Genomic DNA, 22112 nt, shown 5'->3' on the forward strand with positions numbered 1-22112 from the left:
TTAAAAGGTATGTAAGGCTGCCCCATCGCTTTGACTTGGTGATTTGGAGGTGGGTGGTGTTGATCATGTTCATCACACATAAATAAGAACTGAGATCTTTTGTTGTCACCACTTTTAATTGACAAGGGTGCTCTCTTCAGCAATTTCACAGATTTTCATAGCTGGAGAACATGGTCTATAAATTTCACTCTCTCTCCTGAAAGACACAATCCATCCATACATCTACAGGATTCTATAAAACAGGCCAAAATAGATTCGTAGCAAGAATCCACCATAATCAGCAGCAATTCTTTTGAAAAGGCCTGCTCTTCAACTCACCAGTAAGTAATTGGCTTCTGTTTGCTTTCCTATACTCAAAATACAGATTTGATTAAATCTAACTTCCCAATTCTCCCAAATTCTATACATGGCCAGAATTGAAAAGGTGCAAAACTTAAGGTGACCATTTCTTTAAATGTGCAGACACCTATGCAGGGATACAGGGATCATGAAAATCAGAGAAATATGACACCACAAAAAGAACACAATAAAACTCCAGAAAATGGCCCCAAAGGAGTAGATACCCAGAAAATGTTTGACAAATAATTCAAAATAATTGCTCTAAAGATACTAGGAAAGCCACAAAAGCAAACAGACAAGCAATTTAGGATATACAGAAAATAATACAAGAACAAATTAAGAGGTTCAATGAGGAGGTAGAAAATATTAAAAAAAAAAAACAAACAAATGTTGGAGATGAAGAATCCAATGACTGAACTGAAGAATTCAACAGACCTAAAGAAACACGCAATGTGAAAGTGAGGGGATGGAAAAGATGTTTTATGAAATGAAAATGAAAAAAGAAAAAGCTGGGGTAGCAATACTCGTATCAGACAAAGGAGACTTAAGTCCATAATAAAAGACAGAGAAGGTCATTATATAATGATAAAGGGGCCCACAGAGAAGAGAATGTAACATTTGTAAACATGTATGCACCTACTATAAGAGCACCTGAATATAAAGCAAATATTAATAGACATTCAGGGAGAAACTGACAGTAATGCAATATTAGTAAGGGAATTTTAATGTCCGTCTTAGATCAATGGATAGATCATCCAGACAGAAAAATCAACAACAAGGAAACCATTCTGGCCTTAAATGACACATTAGACAAGTTGGACTTGATAGATACCTACAGAACAGTTCATCGAAAATCATGAGAATACACATTCTCATCAAGTGCACATTTCTACTCTCCAGGAGAGGTCAATGAAATCAAGAGATGCTTTTTTTGAGAAAATAAACATAATGGGTAAGCCATTAGCCAGGCTCATTAAGAAAAAAGACAGAGAGAAAAAAAAAGAAAAAAGACAAAAGACAGAGGACTCAAATACATGAAATTAGAAATAAAAAAGCAGAAATTACAACAATATCACAGAAATACAAACAATCATATAATGATACTATGAACTTATAAATCAACAAATTGGACAACCTAGAAGAAAAAGGTTAAATCCTATAAACATATAATCTTCCACGACTGAATCAGGAAGAAACAGATCACCTGAACAGACATAGATTGCTGGTATTGAAATTAAATGAATAATCAAAAAACTCCCAACAAACAAAAAGTCCAAGACCAGACAGCTTCACATGGGAATTCTACCAGACATTTAAGGAAATGGTAATACCTCTCATTCTCCAACTATGGGTATCAAATGGGCATCAAAGGAAGGAAATAATGGGATGAAGCTTTAAAAAAAATTAGCCTGGATTATTATAAAGAATCTTAAAAAGACGTAGTTCCAAATGTCAAATAAAGTAGGTATTTTGTTTGCCTTTCTACAAATTTTATGTTAAAATACACACAGAGTTTACCATCTTAACTATTTTTAAGTACAGGGTTAAGTGATCATACATTCACATTGTTCAGCAACCATCACTGCTGTCCATCCCCATAGCTCTGTTTATCTTGTAAAATGGAAACTTTATACCAACAGAGTAATAACTCTCCATTCTTCCCTCCTCTGACCCCCTAGCAACCACCATTCTACTTTCTGTTTCTATGATATTGATTATGCTAAGTGCCTCTTTTCAGTGGAATCACACAGTATTTGTCTTTTTGTAACTGGCTTAGTTCACTTATTGTAATGTCCTGAAGGTTCATCCATGTGGTAGCTTATTGCAAAATGTCCACCATTTTTGAGACTAAATAAGATTCCGGTGTTTATATGCACCACATTTTGCTTTATCCATTCATCCATTGGTAGACATTTGGGTTGCTTCCAAGTTTTAGCTCCTATGAATAATGCTGCTATGAACGTGGGTGTACAAATGCCTCTTCCAGATACTGCCTTGAGTTCTTCTGGGTATACCCAGAAGAGGAATTGCTGGGCCATATGGTAATTCTATCTCTAATTTTCTGAGGAGTCTTCATACACAGTACTGTGGCTGTATCATTTTACATTCCCACCAGCAGTACACAATGTTTCCAGTTTTTCCATATCCTTGTCAACATTTGCTGTTTTTTGGTTTATTGACAGAAGCCATCCTAATGGGTGTGAGGTGGTATCTCATTGTAGTTTTGATTTGCATTTTCCTAATGATTGGTGATGTTGATCTTCTTTTCATGTGCTTGTTGGCCATCTGTGTATTTTCTTTGGAGAAATATTTAAGTAATATGCCTTTTTTGAATCAGGCTGTTTGCTTTCTGTTGTTGACTTTTAGGAGTTTTCTATATATTCTGCATATTAACTTCTTATCAGATATATAATTTGCAAGTATTTTCTCACAGGGGAGCTACAAAACAGCCAGAAAGCAATTAATGAGATGGCATTAGTAAGTCCTTGTATTTGCGGTCAGATCATTCTTTCTTGTAGGGACTGTTCTGTGCATTGTAGGATACTGAACAGCAACCCTGAATTCTGCTCTCTAGAAGCCAGCTGTGGAAACCAAAAATGTGTGCAGGCACTGTGTCTGGCAGGAAAAGGCCATGAATGCTGCTAAAAATGCTAAAATGCAATCCCCTACCTCTCAGAACAAGAATTGTCTGGCCTAAAATACCAACAGTGCCGAGGCTGAGAAAGCCTGATGTAATTTGGTTATGTACTCACGTTCTTTACGCGTCACACAGTTCAATTTCGTGACAAATCCCCCTAATAATATATGTGACTTAACAACCAGCTAGACTTTCTACATTCTAGAGGACGAACATCACCACGAGTGGGATGGGATCCACACTGTAACATCATTCTATAGTACACCTAGAATAGAAAGCTTCTGCGTGTGAGAGCATGCTGTAAACTAGACTTTTCCAGAAACAAAGGAACTTAGAGAAAGTGGTACATTTCCAGTGGAGGTGCATTTACTAACCTAAGAAAGAAAGAAAAAAAAAAAAACCTTACTGCTTAAACTCAAGGTTCTTTACCGTAGATCTATAGATTTCTCTACTTTAAATGATATCGCTTTATGTATAAGCTGTGTCTTTCAGTATTACAACCCCATAAGTATATTTTGGCAGAAACGATAATTTGGTGGTACATGATGGCTTGTATTGCGTCTGTGGAATACGATTTTTATGGGCTGTTGTTGCCTGTAAATCATATTTTTTATCTTGGAAATATAATGCCTATTTTAGAATTATATCACCCCCTACTCAATACTGTTCTAATTAACTAGTGTCCATGACAGAGATGAATTATACTTAATTTGGATGGAAATACAATGACGATTGAGGGAAATTTTGCAACAGCCTCCTTTGCCCCCAAGTTTTGCAGAAGGATTAGAAAATGGGATTGTTTTCCAAAAATAAGTACAAAAACTGAATGACAGTTAGGCCTAGACTCATCATGCTCTAAATTCATTAGCACAAATTGCCACTTGTGCTGGACAGGCATTACTTTGAAATCAAAACGCTTTAGATGTTATACTTGCCTCCAGGGAGAAATCTGTACCATTAATGGAGAAGATTGTTTTACTTACACACATGTAATCCTCACAGAGGGCTTAATATCACTCAGAATCACTGCTAATACTAAAGAAACAGTAAATAAAATAAACAACCTGAGGGACACCTAGCCGACATCCCACTACCTGGCTCTAAATTTATGTGGTCAGAACTGAGATTTATTTTCCTGGTTTTACTTGGGGGAACATTGAATCATGGATCTGGATTGTTTTTCTTCCCAATTTTACTGGCCATTTGTTTGACTGTATCTCTTTTGTTTCAATTATGTTTTAAATACTACTTTAATGGAGCCATTGTCCTGTCAGATGGTGTAACTATAACTCTGGTGGAAAAGCAGAAAAAAATTATAAAAATCACCAAAACCTGTATCTCATCTCATATCCTTCTTAAATCTCTGGCATTCATATCCCTCTAGACAATACTTAGAGTCCTCTCTTATAACCTGGCTAAGGAAGGCCAAAAGGGAGGACAGAGAATGAAAAATTTCTCTCTCTCAAAGAACATGAGCTTCTCATGTGCAAGAGATTGTATATTTCAATGAAGCTAATGATTCACAGATTTACAGAAAGCTATCAAACTGGGCAAGACCAGTTCCAAGTTGAAGCCTTCATTCAACAGCAAGACCTTTTGAACACACCCACTTTTGAAATTCACCCAATCAGTGATTAGCCCTGCTTTGTTCTAGTAAAAATGCTTGTTTTATTTAAATCTAAACTAAACTGCACCACCACAAGTTCTATATAATTGATGAAATAAGATGATTTTTAAGGCAGCTCAAGAAAATTTTCAAATAAAATTCTTTCTCTGCCCATTTGGGCCAATACCTCTCTTATTGAGAATCTACATTATACATAACCAGACCTCCCTGGAAGACACTGGAATGTCTGCTCCAACAAAAAGAGCAATTTTCTCCTGGCATCAGCAAGGTAACTCCTTGGGAGATAACATTCCTTTCTCAATCCTGTAAGGGGTCACGATGACCCACTACTTGGCCTTTTACGTGCAGATCTGGACTATATACACTGTCAGTATGTTACTTTGATGTATGACCTTTTGTCTAGAAAACATATATAACTATGCTTTGACCTCTAATGGGCAGAACAGTCAGTCCTCAGAGCTTTCTGAAAGACTATCTCCTGGGTTATAATCCTCATGTTGGCTCGAATAACATTCCCTATTTCTTTCTTAGATTGACTACTACTTAATTTTTTGTCAACATAATCTTCCAAGAAGCTACATTTCCACTTGAGGTTTATCTCTTATGCAAAGAAGGAATCTTTATAAATTCAGAGGTTTTTTTTTTATTCATAATGAAGAAAATTTTATTTCTAAAACAATAAAATAAAAATAAATAAAAAAAAGAAAATTTTATTTCTTTTAACACTACTCCACACTAGGTCTACACATAATATATACTCATTTTAAAATTACACGTACATTTTTGTTTCATAGAATTGAACAATGGAGCTTGGAATAATTGGCTTTTAGGAACAAAGAAGGAAAAGGATGGTCATTACCTCTTCCAAGTAAACGCTTGCACTGCGCTGTGTATGACCGACAGCGTCCACCGAAACAGAAGGAGGAACCCCCAGAGCAAATCTCTCCATTTCGTGCATAGGTGTCCACCCCACAGTGTGGCCGAGTCCCACTACAGTACTCCCTGAAGTCACACTCATCAACTGGCTCCCTACACACAGTACCAGGTGGCTTCAGCTAGAAGAGAAAAGGAACATAAGGGGAAAAAGTACATGTCAAGGACACCCAAGTTTGCTTTCTCTTCAGGCTTGAAATTTCCATCCATTTTTTTCTCATTTGCTAAGAGCAATAAGGAAATTGTTTTCTTGTTAACTGCTTGAGCCTTTCATAGACACCTATTTATTGTGCCCGAGGAGTGGGTATTGCTTGTGAGAGATATGATAAACTCAAAGATAAGTAGACCACCGTAATTATAAAAAAAGAAAGAACTAAGGAATTAGTATAAAAATTGCTTTCAACCCATTAAGGGTATGCTCCCATGGGCAGCCTCTGGTTTCTTAACTATACTATTCTTAAAGCAGAAATCAGCAACCATTGACAAAACAATAAATCTTCCTCATAAACATTCAGGAAAAGAAATTTGTAGGACACATAGGTGAAGGTTTATTTCACAAACCATTTTGAAAACAGCTATAAAAAAATAATTTATCCAATTATGCATCTTTCATCTCTTCAGTGCTCATAGCTACCAGGGTTCCCTTTATGTTTACCTACTTTTGCCAACAAACATCTAAATATCATCACTGCAAACCCCTTCTTCAAGCCAAGCCCCAGTTCCTTATGGCTATCATCACTATCTTATGCAAACTAAGTCAAGTTTGATTTAGCTTCAAAGGTTCTACAGATGCAGCTCAAACCCTGCCTCTCAAAGAGGTTTTCTGGATACTCGTCTCATTGTCAGTAAGTATCTGCTACCTGGGGTAAATATGAAACAGATTCTCCAAGTGACATGTGAGAAGACACGACACTTGTGTCACTCAAGCTTGAGTTAACAGTTAAGGGTACAAATTTTCAGTTATAAAATGAAAGAGTCTTGGGATCTAATGTCCTGCATGATGACTCTAGTTAACAATGATGTATTATATACTTGGAAGTTGCTAAGATAGTAAATCTTAAATGTTCTCACTTATGTGACGTGGCAGATGTGTTAACTAACCTTATTGTGGTCACCTTTGCACAATATATGCTTAATAGAAAGCAAATCATTACATTTTACATCTTAAACTACAGAATGTTTTATGTTGATTACACCAATAAACCTGGGGGGAAGTTTTTAAAGATAAAATCATACTGTTTCTCCAATCTTATGGAGGTGCACCATTTATCTTGTTCGAGAGTTTGTTTCTTTCTCCTTAGGAGTCCAGTGTATTTGTGCTGTCTGTTGGGCAATTTTCAGGAATTCTTTCAATGCTTTCAATAAAGAAGGACTGAATGGTTATATAACAGTAACTGCATGAATTGCGAAGAGGACTTTACCAGAAGACAGTCAAGAGGAGTTAGCCAACAGAAGGAACTAATCTAACTTCCTGTCCCCATGTGAAGCAGTGTGTTGGAAAATAAGACCTGAAGAGGGTTCCCCAAGATATATGCTGATCATAGAGAAATCTCAATGGGTGTAGGAGAGATTTGTAATGTGGGATACCAATGGGAGGTCAAGCCAGGAGACAGAAGCACCAGGCACTACATACAGGAGAGTCCTAGAGATGACAGATCACTGACTGGACTGAAGTGTGACAGCGGGTCCAGGACTAATTGCATATAACATAATGGTAAGGACAGAATATAGTACTGACATGTTTTTCATTGCCTTGGAAAAACAAGAATTTCAAGAAATTTTAGAGGGAGAAGCAAGATAGTGGAGTAGAAGGATGCTCATAGCTCACCCTCTCCCACAAATACACCAAAACTCACATCTACAGACCCACTCAGCCAACCAGAGCAGCTGCCAAACTCCAACAGAACATTGCCCCCTTCAAAAGACAAAGACACCAAAAGTCTGGTAGGAGAAAAGGAAAAAAGAAAGAAGAAAAAGCAGAACAGTGCAGGACCAGTCCCGGGAGGAGGGAGCGGCAAAGGAGGTCTGGCGCTCATTCGCTGGGTCTCCCCCTCTCCAACGGAGAGATCAGTAGGACGGAGAGGGAGCCTCTGAGTCTCAGATCTGCCCTAAGCACCCCTTGACCAACAGACCTAAGTTAAACGGGCACAAAGGGTCCACGCGACACCCAGCCCGAGACACGAGCTGGCAGCTGGGGGCTGGGACAGGCCACCCGAGCTGGGCGGAGGACTGGGGCGGCTGCACTGAGGTAGCCCCAGGGGACTGCAAGGTGCTGCGCGCTGTGGCTGGGAGGGGATACGGAGCAGAACCACCTCGGTCCCCCATAAATTGTGGAAAAAAGCAAAGCAACATGGCTAGTGTGCCCTGGGGGAAGGGGCACCATAGCCTTTGTCTCCTCAGACCCATGGCGCCATTACTGGCACTTCTTGCAAGAAGAGAGGCGGGTGCAGCCACAGCCGCCATCTTCTCCTGCGCGCAGTGTCTGGGTAGTGGCGGGGCCGAGACCTGCTTCCACACCTGGGGGCTCTGCAAACTTCTACACAGGACTGAGACTTGTTTACAGCCTGAGGCAGATAGGATCTTTCTGCCCTGGCACCTCAAAGAACTCACACCACCAAGACAAACAAGGAGTTGAGATTTGGCACACAGCAGGGGCAGGGCTGTTCTGCGGTCTTCCCCGAGCCCGCCTACAGAGCGGAGCACCGATCCGAGGTGGAGCAGGCAGCTGCACAGAGCAGTGGAGCAACCGGCGCTGGGAGAGGGCAGGTAGCCACCTGCCTTCCCAGCAGGAACGCAGCACCTGACCACAGTTCTGGGAGGGGGCGCAATCTGCCCACCTGCCTAGCCTGAGCGCAGCATCTGACTGCAGCATCGGGAGGGGGAGTGACCCACCCACCCACTAGCCACAGTACCAGAGAGATATGAGCAATATGAAGAAGCAGAGGAACCACTCCCAATTAAAAGAGCAAGAGAAATCCCCTGAAACTACGATCGAGGAAATAGACATTGATGGCCTATAGATCAAGGTTTCAAAAAAGGAGTGATCAAAGTGCTGAAGGAACTAAAAGAAATAGTGTTTAGAGATATAAAATATGTCAAAAATGAAATAGAAGGTATAAAGAAGAACCAAGTAGAATTAGTAAACTCACTTGCTGAGATGAGAGCTGACCTAAAGGCTGTGCAAAGCAGGCTAGATCATGCAGAGGAACAAATAAGTGACCTAGAAGACAGGACAACAGAAAGCACCCAGTCAGAACAGCTGAGAGAAAAACAAATAAAAAACAACAAAAACAATATAAGGGACCTATGGGATAATATAAAGTGTGCCAATCTACGCATAATAGGGGCTCCAGAAGGGGAAGAAAGAACAAAGGGGATTGAAAAGGTATTTGGAGAAATCATGACTGAAAACTTCCCAAACCTCAAGAAGTACAGGAAGGAGGCTCAGAGGGTCCCAAACACGAAGAACCCAAATAGACCCACACCAAGACATATTATAATCAAGATGGCCAGAGTCAAGGATAAAAAAATGATCCTAAAAGCAGCAAGAGAAAAACAAAGAGTGAATTACAAGGGAACCCCCATTAGGCTCTCAGCTGATTTCTCTACACAAACACTATAGGCCAGAAGGGAGTGGCAAGATAGATTCAAAGTCCTGAATGAAAAAAAGATGCAGCCTAGGATACTCTATCCAGCAAGGCTATCCTTTAGGATAGAAGGAGAGATAAAGAACTTCACAGACGAGCAAAAACTAGAAGAGTTTAGCAACACTAAACCCATGCTAAAAGAAATACTGACAGATCTACTCTAAATAGAAAAGAAGCAGGATGCTACAAAAATGAGAAACTCGTAATTGGAAAGGTGATAACTATCATGAATTACAAATAGAATAAACACAAAATTGTAAAATAAGACATCTAAATCATTAAGAGTGGGAGAGGGAAGCAAGGAAAGCCACTGTGGAAAACAGTATGGAGATTCCTCAAAAGACTAGGAATAGACTTACCGTATGACCCAGGAATCCTGCTCCTGGGCATATATCCAGGAGGAACCCTACTTCAAAATGACACCTGCACCCCAGTGTTCATAGCAACACTATTTACAATAGCCAAGACATGGAAACAGCCTAAATGTCCATCAACAGATGAGTGGATAAAGAAGATGTGGTATATTTATACAATGGAATACTATTCAGCCACAAAAGCCGACAACATAACGCCATTTGCAGCAACATGGATGTTCCTGGAGAATGTCATTCCAAGTGAAGTAAGCCAGAAAGAGAAAGAAAAATACCATATGAGATCACTCATATATGGAACCTAAAAAAAATAAAACATATATACAAAACAGAAACAGACTCATAGACATAGATTACAAACTTGTGGTTGCCAAGGGGGTTGGGGGTGGGAAGGGACAGACTGGAATTTTAAAATGTAGAATAGATAAGCAACATTATACTGTACAGCACAGGGAAATATATACAAGATCCCGTGGTAGCTCACAGCAAAAAACAATGTGACAATGAATATATGTATGTTCATGTATAACTGAAAAATTATGCTCTACACTGGAATTTGACACAACATTGTAAAATGACTATTACTCAAAAAAATGTTAAAATAGATAAATAAATAAATAAAAGAAATTCTAATGTTAAGATATAATAAAATACAGATTGCCTCCTACCACACATCTCGTGGTACAGCATTCCCCAGAGCCACATACTAACTCTCTCTTCTTTTTTCTACATGTTCTAGGATCGCAGCATTTCATATGTGTACAATCCTGTGAACAAATGCTTCGTTACTCAATCATGTATGATTAGGTATTGTCAAATAAAACTGCAACACAGACCTTCTTTACAAAGTACACACGTTTCGTAAAATGCACAGTTTCAGTAATCTCATTCTTTACCTGAGACTTACTGAAATCAACATCTCATTCACTAGTTTGTAAAAGAAATGTGTCATTTCACAACATTCCATGTAATTTGAACAATATTAACATACTGCTGTGGAGCCAGACTCTTAGAGGAAATACTTATTAAGATGCCTTGTTAACTAACATTGTCTTCAAAATTTTTCTTATGTTCTTGTTTCCTTAATACTTCTATTTACATATAGAACTTCTCTGATGTGAAGCTGTCAAGAGCAACATTCAGACTCTCAGCATCTCTCTCTGAAATGGCAAAACCCCAAACCCCTGCCCCTCAACAAAATGGTCCCAGAAGCCATGCTGGTCTGTCCAGACTTCTGCTTTCACTGGGATGTTGGCCCCATGATTACTTATATTGTACAAGATTCAGTGCCTTCAACCAACTTTTCCAGTCGTCAGTAGCAAGTTTGTTCTAAACTATGGAGTTTACCAACATCAGAAGTTTGGGTTTCCTGGTCTTGTCTTTTTGGTTACTGTTATTTTTAGTTGGTATTTTAATAAACAGCTTCACCACAGACAGCAATACTATACTTTTAAAAAGTTATTTGTTTCATATACTGACTTATGTGCTGATGCGCTCAAAGTTTAATTATTCCTTCACCATTTCTTTTAATCAAATGTTTGGTTACTCTTAGTTTGGGGGAGTTGTTTTTTCCATACAACTTTGTAATTATTAAGGGCAGACTTTCTTAAGAATAGAATGCTCTGGCTATTTCAGGATGGTTCCTTTTCCTCCCCTCGCCGGAAGCATAAAACTTGTGTCCAGTATTCACTGTGATGAACAGTTCAAACTCCTGGAGGTAAAATTCATGAAATGGTGGGTGGTTCCCATCTATGACTGGGTCCCCCTGGAGTTTTAAACTATCCAAGTTCTACATGTTGAGCCTCCAGAAATTTGAAAATTATAGTTCAGGTTTGTCTGCTCAGGTGCTGGTTCCCAAAAGGTTTTAGCTTTGGGTTGCTACTCCAGTAAGTTGTGATTCTCTGCATTTACCTGAGTGTTTTTCCAGTTTGGAGCGGGCAGTGGTTTGCTCTGTGACCTCACTTCTCTGATGGATGTAAGAAGAGCTGTTGCTTTATTAATTTGTTTAGCTTTTTACTTGTTGTAAGGACTGAGTGCTGATTCCTAAACTTCTCACATATTTGGGGGAGGGGCAGGTAATTAGGTTTGTTTGCTTGTTTATTTTTAATGGAGGTACTCGGATTGAACCCAGGACCTCACATATGCTAAGCATGCCCTCTACCACTGAGCTATACCTTCCCCCCTAGAAATCAGAATTCTTAATTGTCCTTTTTATGTATTTGAATAAAGTCCTTTGAATTGGCTTTTGAATATATTATACATATATGTTGGAACATATATGATATGTAAATATTTTCTCCCATTTCAGAGTTTGCTATTTTATTTTTCTCAACAAAGCCTAAAAGAAAAAGTTTCTAAATTTGATGAAGTACAACTTACGTTTTTTTCCTTAAAATCTCTTTTTTATTTGCCTTATCTAAGAAACTGTTGCCTATTACAGAGTCAAAAAGACTGCCTCCTATGTTTTATTCTAAGTTTTAGAATTTTTGCTTTCATATTTAGGTCTTTGATCCATTTCAAGTTAATTTTTGTGTATGGTGGGATGTCATGGTTTATTTTATGTACATGAAAATCTAGTTCATATAATATCTTTGTTGAAAAGATTTTCTTCACCCATTAAATTGTCTTAACATAATGGCAGAAAGTCAACTGATTATATAAATATTTTATATCTGGATTTTCTATACTATTTCATTAAGGTAAATATTCATGCTTTGGCCAATACCACATTGCTTTGATTATTACCACTTTACAGAAAATGTTGAAATTTACAGAAAACTAGTGTTTACACTCCACTCTTGCTCTTTTTCTTCTAATTGCTCTGTCTACTCTAGGTCCTTTGCATTTCCATATATAGTATCAGCTTGCCAGTTTCTACAGAAAGATGGGTGGGGTTTGGATGGAGATTACGTTGAGGGTACAGATCAATCTATGCAGAGCTGACATCTTAACAATATTGTGTCTTCCAATCCATGCAGTGGGATGTGTCTCCATTTCAATCTTCTTTCATTTATTTGAGTAACCTAAGATTTTATTGTACAGGTCTTACACATATTCTGTTAAATTTATCTCTATATATTTCGTGTTTTTGAAACAATGTATATGGAATTGTACAGTTTATTTCCTTTTCCATTTATTTATTATTTACACATAGAAATCCATGGAATTTGGATTCACTTTCATTCATTAATTGGTTTTAGCAGTTTTTATGGGGAGATTAATCTCTCCTCTGGCTTCTTCCTTCTTTTAGATGTTTTCCAGTACCATTAAGTAATATACATTGTGTGTGTGTGAGTGTGTGTGTGTGTGCATGCGTGTGTGTGTGTATCTACTATATATTTTACTACATAAAATTATATATATATATATATATATATATATATAATTTGTGTATAATAGATTCCATATTTTATCATTGTTGTTCCTGAGAGTTTTCATATGACTCTTCACTTCGTTGTCAATTCCTCTTCTATCATCTTTCATCTTTGTTTCGGTTTTATCCTAGTTCTATATTTTTATGTTTCCTACAAGCAACAGATTTCATTTTAAACTATTTTTAATTGGCATAATCTGTCAACAAAAATTCTTCTCCATATAATAGCAAACAATGCATTTTGCTCTCCCACTGGTAACAGTCTATAGTCTTTAGATGCTCTTGTCGGTTTTCATTTACTGCTTGTTGTTAAGGGAGTATTTCTCCAACTCCTTATGCACTCTTTGTGGTCACTAATTATAAGGTTAGAGCTGATGTCTCTAAAGAAGGTCAGAGGGCAATATTTGAAGACAAACATTATCTGAAGGATCTTTGCTGTCCACTTCAAAAAATAGCAAAAGTAGGAAACTTAAAGGCTTCCATCTTTCCCCCCAAAATGTCTTTCTCAAATTTATTTTTCTAGAAGACAAGGTCTTCTTTATCTTTTTTTCCACCTATTATACATATATATGGGAAATAAAAAGCTTTTGAAGAAACTTCCTACTAACCTGTAAAGTACCACAATCACATTCTTCACCTGCTTCCAAAATTCCATTGCCACATACTGTGCCCTGCTTGTAAGCTGGTTTCTCAGGAAAGATGTTACGAAGACATTCAAGGCCAGAATGTGAAGCAAAATATTTAAAGTCATCCAAGCTACAGGTGCTAAAATCCTTTACACCCGCAGAGTGCCTGACATATACAAAACATGAGTACGACAAAAATTATTACTGTGTATCTCTCCATTTCTCCTACTGTATATTTTGAAGAGAAATTTAAAGAGCATTATTCTCATGGAAAACAATAAGAACACTTTTTAAAAATAAAAAGTATTTTTAAAATACTAATATGTTTTAACACACTTTTTAAGTTTCATCATGAAAAATCTTGTAATGAAAAAAAGAAGTTTCAAAGGGACAGACTGGGAGTTCAAAATTTGTAGATACTGAGAGACATACGCAGAATAGATAAACAAGATCATACTGTACAGCACAGGGAAATAGATACAAGATCGTGTGGTAGCTCACAGCAAAAAAAAATGTGACAATGAATATATGTATGTTCATGTATGACTGAAAAATTGTGCTCTACACTGGAAACTGACACAACATTGTAAACTGACTATAACTCAATAAAAAAAAGTAAAATAAATAAATAAATAAATAAATAAATAATGAAGTAAAAAAAAAAAGTTCCAAAATCATTTGCCATTCATCTTGTTTTAAGTAAGACCTGTTATCTACCTACCCTATGATCTTTATTAAGTCTTTAGACATAGAAATTCTGGTGTTCCTTATTTACATTCCCAGGGCCAAAAAAATTGAATTTAAAATTTTTGACCTCAGTATTTAATACACTTTTTATATATTTAATATCATCTTTCTATGTTTTTCTTTAAGTGACAATATGAGTATGTTTGTATTAACCTTAAAAGCGTGTTTTAGAGCTTTTGCTCTCCATAATTAAGCATTTTTCAGATAAATATCTGTTGGTTTATACCACGGGAAGGGCAGTAGAAACACCTGTCCTGACAGAGTGAGAGAGCTGTTAGTACTTCACTAACACCTCAGCATCCAACTAAAACACAAGAAAGAACACGATTTAAGAGTAGTTGATGCACTTTTTTGTAAGTGGCCACAGACTAAATATGATAGGCTTATATGCCATATGCTCTGTTGCAATTATTCAGCTCTGCCACTGTGGTACAGAAGCAGCTGTAAACAATATGTAAGCCAATAAGCGTAGACAGTTTTATTTACAGAACAGGCAGGCAGCCAGAGTTTGCCTATGGATTGTTGTTGGCTGACCTCTGCCCTACACTAAAACCTACTCTGTATCAATTCTCTCAGTTAGAGCCTAAACTCAAGCCCTGACAAGTTCCCCGGGGAAAACCAAATTTGGAGGTTCAATCCTGCCATTTTAGAGAGGTTTGGAAATACCTTGAGTTTTCCATAGATCCATACTAACAAGGCGTAAAACCAAGCATGTAAAGTTAAAAATGATTACCCAACAATTGAATTGCCTGGCAGAAAGAGAGTCAACGCTATTCAGAGGAAGGTGGGAGAATCTAGGCTTTCTATTGTACTATCAACAATATCCAATATGCTGATAATAACAGATGTACGAAGAAATAAGAAAATGTAATCCATAGTCAATTAAAAAAAAGTAGTCAGTAGAAAGTAACACTGAGGTAGCTCGGGTGTCAGATTTAGCATACAAATACTTAAAAGGAGACATTATAAATAAATTCAAATAATTAAAGAAAAATGCTTAAATAATTCAGAGAAATTACAGTCTTATAGACTGAACATTCAAAAGAGAGTACATTTCATTCAATTCACATATTTTAGAGCCAATAAATCTAACTGCAGTGACAGAAATTAGATCAGTTGTTGCCTGAGGCAGGGTGGAAGGTAAAAGGGCCCTTTTTTTTTCAATAAAACATTTTTACTCTGTACTATATATAATGTGTATTTAAATATATATAAGTATACACACACACGCAGAGAAACCTCAACTGACAAATCCCTGAGTCCATGGGAACCCAGGACACTAACAAAGGGAAAGGAGGGAATCCATGCCCTAAAGAGTAGGAAATATGGCAACACACCTTTCCTTTTCCTCCAGGTCCCCTGCAACAGAGGGAAAGGGATGCTCACTGCAAATCACTAAAACAAGAGAGGACTTACATGGAGGCAGGAAGGCGGGGTGAGGGTGGCGGGATGGGGAGCTGTGGCTCAGGTCCCCAGCCGCCAGTCTGGAAAGTACAACATACTGTTTGATCCAGCATTAAAACCAACAGATCACTGCAGAGTCAGGGAGGAGACTGACTGCTGGACAGGCAGCTGACCTTCGATCCGCCAGGTCTTAGTTTGGCAGCCCCACACTGGGCCAGCACAACAAATAGCACCTGCGGGGCTTTTGAGATGAGAAACCCAGGACCTGGCCCTTTGTGACAGTTGAGTATCACAAAAGAACTTTTCTGTGGAGATATATATGTTGCATAGCCTGATTGACACTGTGGTTCAGGAATTTATATACCTATATATTCCACCATTTGTAGCAATGTGGATGGACCTCAAGAACATTATGCTTAGTGAAATAAGTCAGAGAAAGGCAAATAATGTATATCACTTATATGTGAAATCTAAAAAATAACACAAAAGAAGGTATATGCAAAACAGAAACAGACTCACAGATATAGAAACCAAACCAGTGGTTACCAAGAGGAGAGAGAAGAGGGGAGGCACAAGTTACACGTAGGGTATTAAGACATACAAACTACTATGTATAATATTTTATTTTAAGCAACAAGGATATATTGTACAGCACAGGGAATTAGGGCCATTATCTTGTAATAACTTTTAATGGAATATAATCTGTCAAAATACTGAATCACTATGCTGTACACTTGAAACCAATATAATGTTATAAATAAGCTATATTTCAATTTTTAAAAATCTCAACAGGAGGTTTCATAAAAATTGGAAATCTGATAATAAAATGCATATGAAAATGCAAAGGACCCAGAATGGCCAAAACAATTTTGCAAAAGAAGAAAAAATTTAGGGACTTGTACTACATGATTTCAAAATTCAGTATAGAGCTGCAGTAATAAAAGCAGTTTGCTTTTCTATAAGGGCAGACGTACAGACTAATGATATGAAATAAGAGTCCAATAAAAATTCACACATTTCTGGTCAACTGGTTTTTCACAAAGTCACCAAGGCAATTAAGTGGGGGAAATGATGGTATCTTCAACAAGTGGAATTGGAATAACTGGAAATCCATAGGGTAAAAATAAAAATGAACTTAAACACGTACATAATGATTAATTCAAACTGTATGATAAAACTGAATACAAGAGCTATAAAACCATGATGCATGAAGAAAAAAATGAACTGTACTTCATCAAAATTAAAAATATTTTCTTAAAAAAAGACACTATAAGGATAAAATATTCAAAAAATCATGTATCTGGTAAAGGACTGATTGCTAGAATATATAAACAATTCTTACAACTCAACAAGAGCATGAACATCTCATTTGTTATTTTAAAAAATGGACAAAAGTGTTAAACAGGCTCTTCACCAACTGAGATATTCAAAGCTATAATGCATGAAAATATGCTTAACATCATTATCTTCTAAGAAATGCAGATTAAAACCAATATGAGGTAACTGTACATACACACTAAAATGACTCAAATTAAACATACTGAGCATACCAGTCTTGGTGGTGATGCGGATCAACCAGGACTGGCTACGTGACTGCAGGAACCAATGCAAAATGGAAATGCAGGAGCTCTTATTTGTAAAGTAGGGAAGAGGTATTATTGACGGTACTAAAATTAAAGAAATTTTATCCTTTCTTCAACAGTCCTCTCTTTCAGTCGGTCATGGTTTTATTTATGTGCGACTTAATGTCTTTCTAAATAAACATTTTTACTTTAAATTATTAACATGAATTGCAGTATTCATCCTTATATTGTACAATGCAAATACCAAAGCATTTGACTTTATGCAGAAGCACTGAAATTACGCAATTCATATGGCTTGTTCCTAGAGGTTGCCTTCAACCTAGCCAGCAGAGAAAAATTCAAGCCGGACTCTGGGAGGCAGGAAGGAGGAAGAGAATTTCCCCAGGCATGGAGAGGCCTGGAGGAGTGTTGGGCCTATTGGGGTGTGTGTCCCATTTGCACTTGAAAAGAATGTGTATCTGAGAGTTGTTGGGTAAGTGTCAATTACTTCAGTTTGGTTAACAAAAATGTAAAGTTCCTAACCAAAAAATAATAATAATAAAAAATTGAGTATAGTGTGCACTTAACAACAACAACAGAATCATCTTACACAGCTTCTGACGACATTATGCAAACATCTCCTGAACAGTGGCAGATCTCAGTATTATCAAAACTCAGTCCCATGTTAAGGCCAAGCAACTGCACGACACTGATGCTGTATGACTCCAAGGATAAACCCTCTGGATACTAAATATAAGGAAAAGAAAAGGAAAATAGTCAGCTAAGAGTCCTCTTCAGTTATTAAAAATTATTTATTATAGTCAAAAATTAGCATATAAAACTCAATTTTAAAATTCATTAATGCATCCAAGATATCTATGGAGACGCAACTGTAGCAGAGTTATATAAATATTACTAAACATGGATGAATAACACAATAATTCCCAGGTATCATTACTTGATGCAAATACCTGCTATCTTAGCAAATCTAAGAGTTTAAATACCATGTTGCATCACTTCTTTGAGTTATTTTAAGCAAAATGCTTTTAATCCTTTAATAGTCAATTCTAAATTCTCTTTGCAGCTAACAGTGTCTACAGTGGGTCCCAGTGACCCCCACCTCCTGGTATTAATGCTCCTGTGTATTCCCGCTCCACTGAGCACAGGCTGGACCTGCTGACCCGCTTCTAATTAACTGAATATAGCAGAAGTGCTGGGTCTTCATTTGCAGGACAGGTTATAAAGAGTCTGACTTCTTGGATTCTATGTCTCATAGCGGCTGCTATGTCGTGAAGCAGGCTTGTGGAGAGGTCCTCAGGTGTGAGCTTGGAAACATTTTCTGGTCCTCCTATAGCCACATAGCTGAGCCTGGGAAGCACACCCCCTCTCTGTTGAACCTTGAGATAACTACAGTCCTGGCTGACACCTTCATTTTACCCACCAAGCTGTTCTCAGATTCCTGACCCACAGAACTATGCTGTTTCCATGTGCTAAGGTTTGGTATTATCAGTTACATAGCAATAGTTACCTAATTAGTATTAGCTACTATCTAAAATATTATTATCTAAATACTATTCAAATAATATTATCTAAAATACTATTAGTTATCTAATACACCCTCAATAGGTGGTGTTTTCCTTTTGATTACTTTCAGAATCTGCATACAGATATTTACAGCAGCTTTATTCATAACTGCCAAAACCTGCAAGCATCCATGTCTTTCAGCAAATGAACATAAGTAAACTGTGGCATGTTTCAGACAATGGGATGTTATTCAGCACTAAAAAGAAACGAGATATAAGGTCATGGGAAGACATGGAGGAGACTTAAATGCATATTACAAAGTGAAAGAAGCCAATCTGCAAAGACTATATACTTTATATAATTCCCACTATATGACATTCCGGAAAAAAAAAATTAAGGGCACAAAAGATCCATGGTTGCAGGGGGGAGGGAAGGAATTAATAGGCAGAGCACAGAGGACTTTTAAGGCAATGAAAATACCGTGTATGATTCCATAATGATGGATCCATAGCGTTATTTGACCAAACTCATAGAATGTACAACATCAAGATGGAACCCCAAGGCAAACTTTGAACTTTAATGGGTAAATGTACATCTATCGCTTGTGACAAGTGTGCCACTCTGGTGAGTGACGCTGACAACAGAGGGGGCTCTGCACGTAGGGGCAAGGGATATAGATGGATAATCTATGCACTGTCCCTCAGTTTTGCTGTGAACCCAAAGCAGCTCTAAAAATAATACTTTTTGAAAGTTGTTGGTTCTTGATGGACCAAGAGCAAGACAGCATTGTAAGGAAGTGGTAAGTAAAGAACAGTTCAGAGAAGAAAGATGCAAATGACCCGTGAAGACGTTCCTAAAGTTTCTATTCCCCCCACTGCCCTGGGCTGCTTGTTGTTCAACCACAGCCACTAAGAGGTAGAAAACAACAATCAACTGCTGCATCAGACATTTCAGTCCACCTTCAGAGAGAGAGAGAAATTTGGTTTCCTGGAACACTCCTTGAACTCAAGCATTCTCTCCTTCCTGCATCCCAGTTTTTGAGCAAAAACAGTTCTTAGCACGAAACAGAAGGCCTTGTAGGACACACTTTATTCCCTTCCTAGTTACAGACATCATTAATAGTAACCAAGGAACGCGTTTTGCTTCTCAGAAGACACAACACTGTCTCATCAAGAAGGCAGGCATTCAATATAACTTTCACGTCTCTGACAGGTCCCAGATGGCTGGTTGAACTGAGCGACATTACAGTGTGCTCAAACAATTCCTTTTCAAACTCTAGTCCAACCAATCCAACAAATGGATCCCCTCCAGGGGTCTCTAGATTGCCCACGCTCTTAATCTCTCTTAATTCAAGGACCTTTGTCTGACTCACACCTCCCACCAACTTTAAATTTTTTTTTCCATTTTCCTTCCCTATATTGAAAGGAGGTTCTTTCTTGATTCCATGTATATAAAGACTCATTATACACAAGGCCCTTTAGTTATGCCTTCCCTATTGTTTTAAATTTTTATCTTGCCCCCTCCCATAAGAGCTGGAGGTCAGATCCAGGGCACATACACTTCTGGGGTCTGGTAACTACCGACTTCCTTACTGACCAGGCGGCCGATAATCTGATAGGAGAGCCACTTGAGCTTAAATTTCCACCACCACAAAAACAAGCGAATGAAGAAACAAAACAAAATAAAAAAAAAAACCTCACAAGTGTAGCTGTACAACATTCTGTTGCCTACTCATCTCTTTACTACTGGTCCGAGTGCTCTCAGGAGTTTGCCATCTGGAGGCCTGAATCCTCCAAGAAAGCCACTGTTTCACCCACACGTGGCAAATGCGGAGGCTCACAAGCCACCGAGTTTGGCTGATACAGACTTTACAACCCAAAGACTGGCCTGGCTGTCGCTAACCAAACCAACAACTGAGGCCAAAGTCCAAATTAGGCTGCCTGCCTACAGCAGAATTATGGAGCCACAAACGAGGGCATAAATATTTTAAATGGAGGACAACCTGACAACCTATTAACAACATACACCAACATCAGGTCACATGACTGAAAATCTATGTACAACAGAACTCTTCTCATCACCTCATAAGATAAAACTTTAGACTGTTGGGCACTTTTAGATCCAGGTGCACCTAACGTGGACTTTAACTGTGCCAGTCGGGCTCTGCACAGAAGCCAATGTCACTTCTGTTTGCTGTGAACCCACCAGCCCCTTCGGTTAAGAGATATTTATAAGTCAAAGTCCCAGGCCCAACACTGCCTTCAAATTACACAAGTACTTCATCATTTTAATACTGCAGAGCCACAAAAATAACACCTACATTAACTCAAGCAGGTACCAGCTTAAAAAGGATATGTTAGCTCCACATCTCTAGCCACACTGCCCTGGCCCCAGGTCTCACTGCTAGAGATATTAGCACCTCAAACGACATCACTCCAGCCCAAGACCTCCCTGTTGGAGATGACTCTGCATCCTGCACAAAGACAGCATATGTGAACCAATCCATCCAGAGCCCACACACCCTACCACCTGCTTCATCAGACTCACATACTCCAGGCCACCATCCACCTGCCAAAATAACACAGGGCTAGGGACCAGACTACTAAAGACAGCTTCTATGCACCATAACCTGCTGAAATTACTTGAACGAGCCAATCCTAGGCCTGCTTACCCTGCCTTGACCATTTCTTCCCAAAGAAACCACAACAGAGGCTCTTGCCCACATTTTCCCCTCCCCGCCCCCCATGCTTCCTGACCAAACATGGTGCTTCCTCATGTGGCCCCTGCGTGGCGCAGCAGATCTTTTGTTTCTAGGGAACTGTATGATAAACTTCTTCCCGCATGACAGTCATTTCCATGTCTGCATGTCTTTCCACACCTAATGGAAACAGATTCCAGGTAAACTCAAACAACCTTCCCGACTAGATTAGTTTGTTCTGCTTCAGTTAAGTTAGTTTAGTCTAATTAATTCAAACCATATTACAACTAAATTAGTTGTAAATGTATATTGTGAACTCTAAGGTAACTGCTTACATATTTTTAATATAATTGATATTCTAGAAAAGAGAGAAAATGGAATAATATAAAATGTGCAACTAAAACCACACAAGGCAAAAAAAAAAAAAAAAGAGGAAGATTTTTAAAAGAAACAAGAAACAAGGAACAAGGACAATGAATAGAAAATAGACAAAATTCACCATCCATTTATGATTTTAAAAAAACCTCTCAGAAATGGGTATAGAGGGACCATAACTCAACATAATAAAGGCCATACATAACAAGCTCACAGCTAACATCATACTCAATGGTGAAAAGTTGAAA

The 22112-nt window shown here is 38.0% G+C and overlaps 1 protein-coding gene across 1 annotated transcript in view; it reads right to left on the minus strand.

Moving 5' to 3' along the window:
* Positions 1 to 22112, minus strand: part of LOC102519012 (disintegrin and metalloproteinase domain-containing protein 5) — a 47938-nt gene that overhangs the window by 10579 nt on the left and 15247 nt on the right. The window contains exons 11-14 of the mRNA XM_014558091.2: positions 17878 to 18014; positions 13537 to 13720; positions 10224 to 10322; positions 5464 to 5659 (exon numbers count right to left, since the gene is read on the minus strand). Coding sequence (XP_014413577.2) covers positions 5464 to 5659; positions 10224 to 10322; positions 13537 to 13720; positions 17878 to 18014 — 616 coding nt within the window. The remainder of the gene's footprint in view (positions 1 to 5463; positions 5660 to 10223; positions 10323 to 13536; positions 13721 to 17877; positions 18015 to 22112) is intronic.

This window comes from Camelus ferus, chromosome 26 (assembly GCF_009834535.1).
Source record: "Camelus ferus isolate YT-003-E chromosome 26, BCGSAC_Cfer_1.0, whole genome shotgun sequence".
NCBI lineage: Eukaryota > Metazoa > Chordata > Mammalia > Artiodactyla > Camelidae > Camelus > Camelus ferus.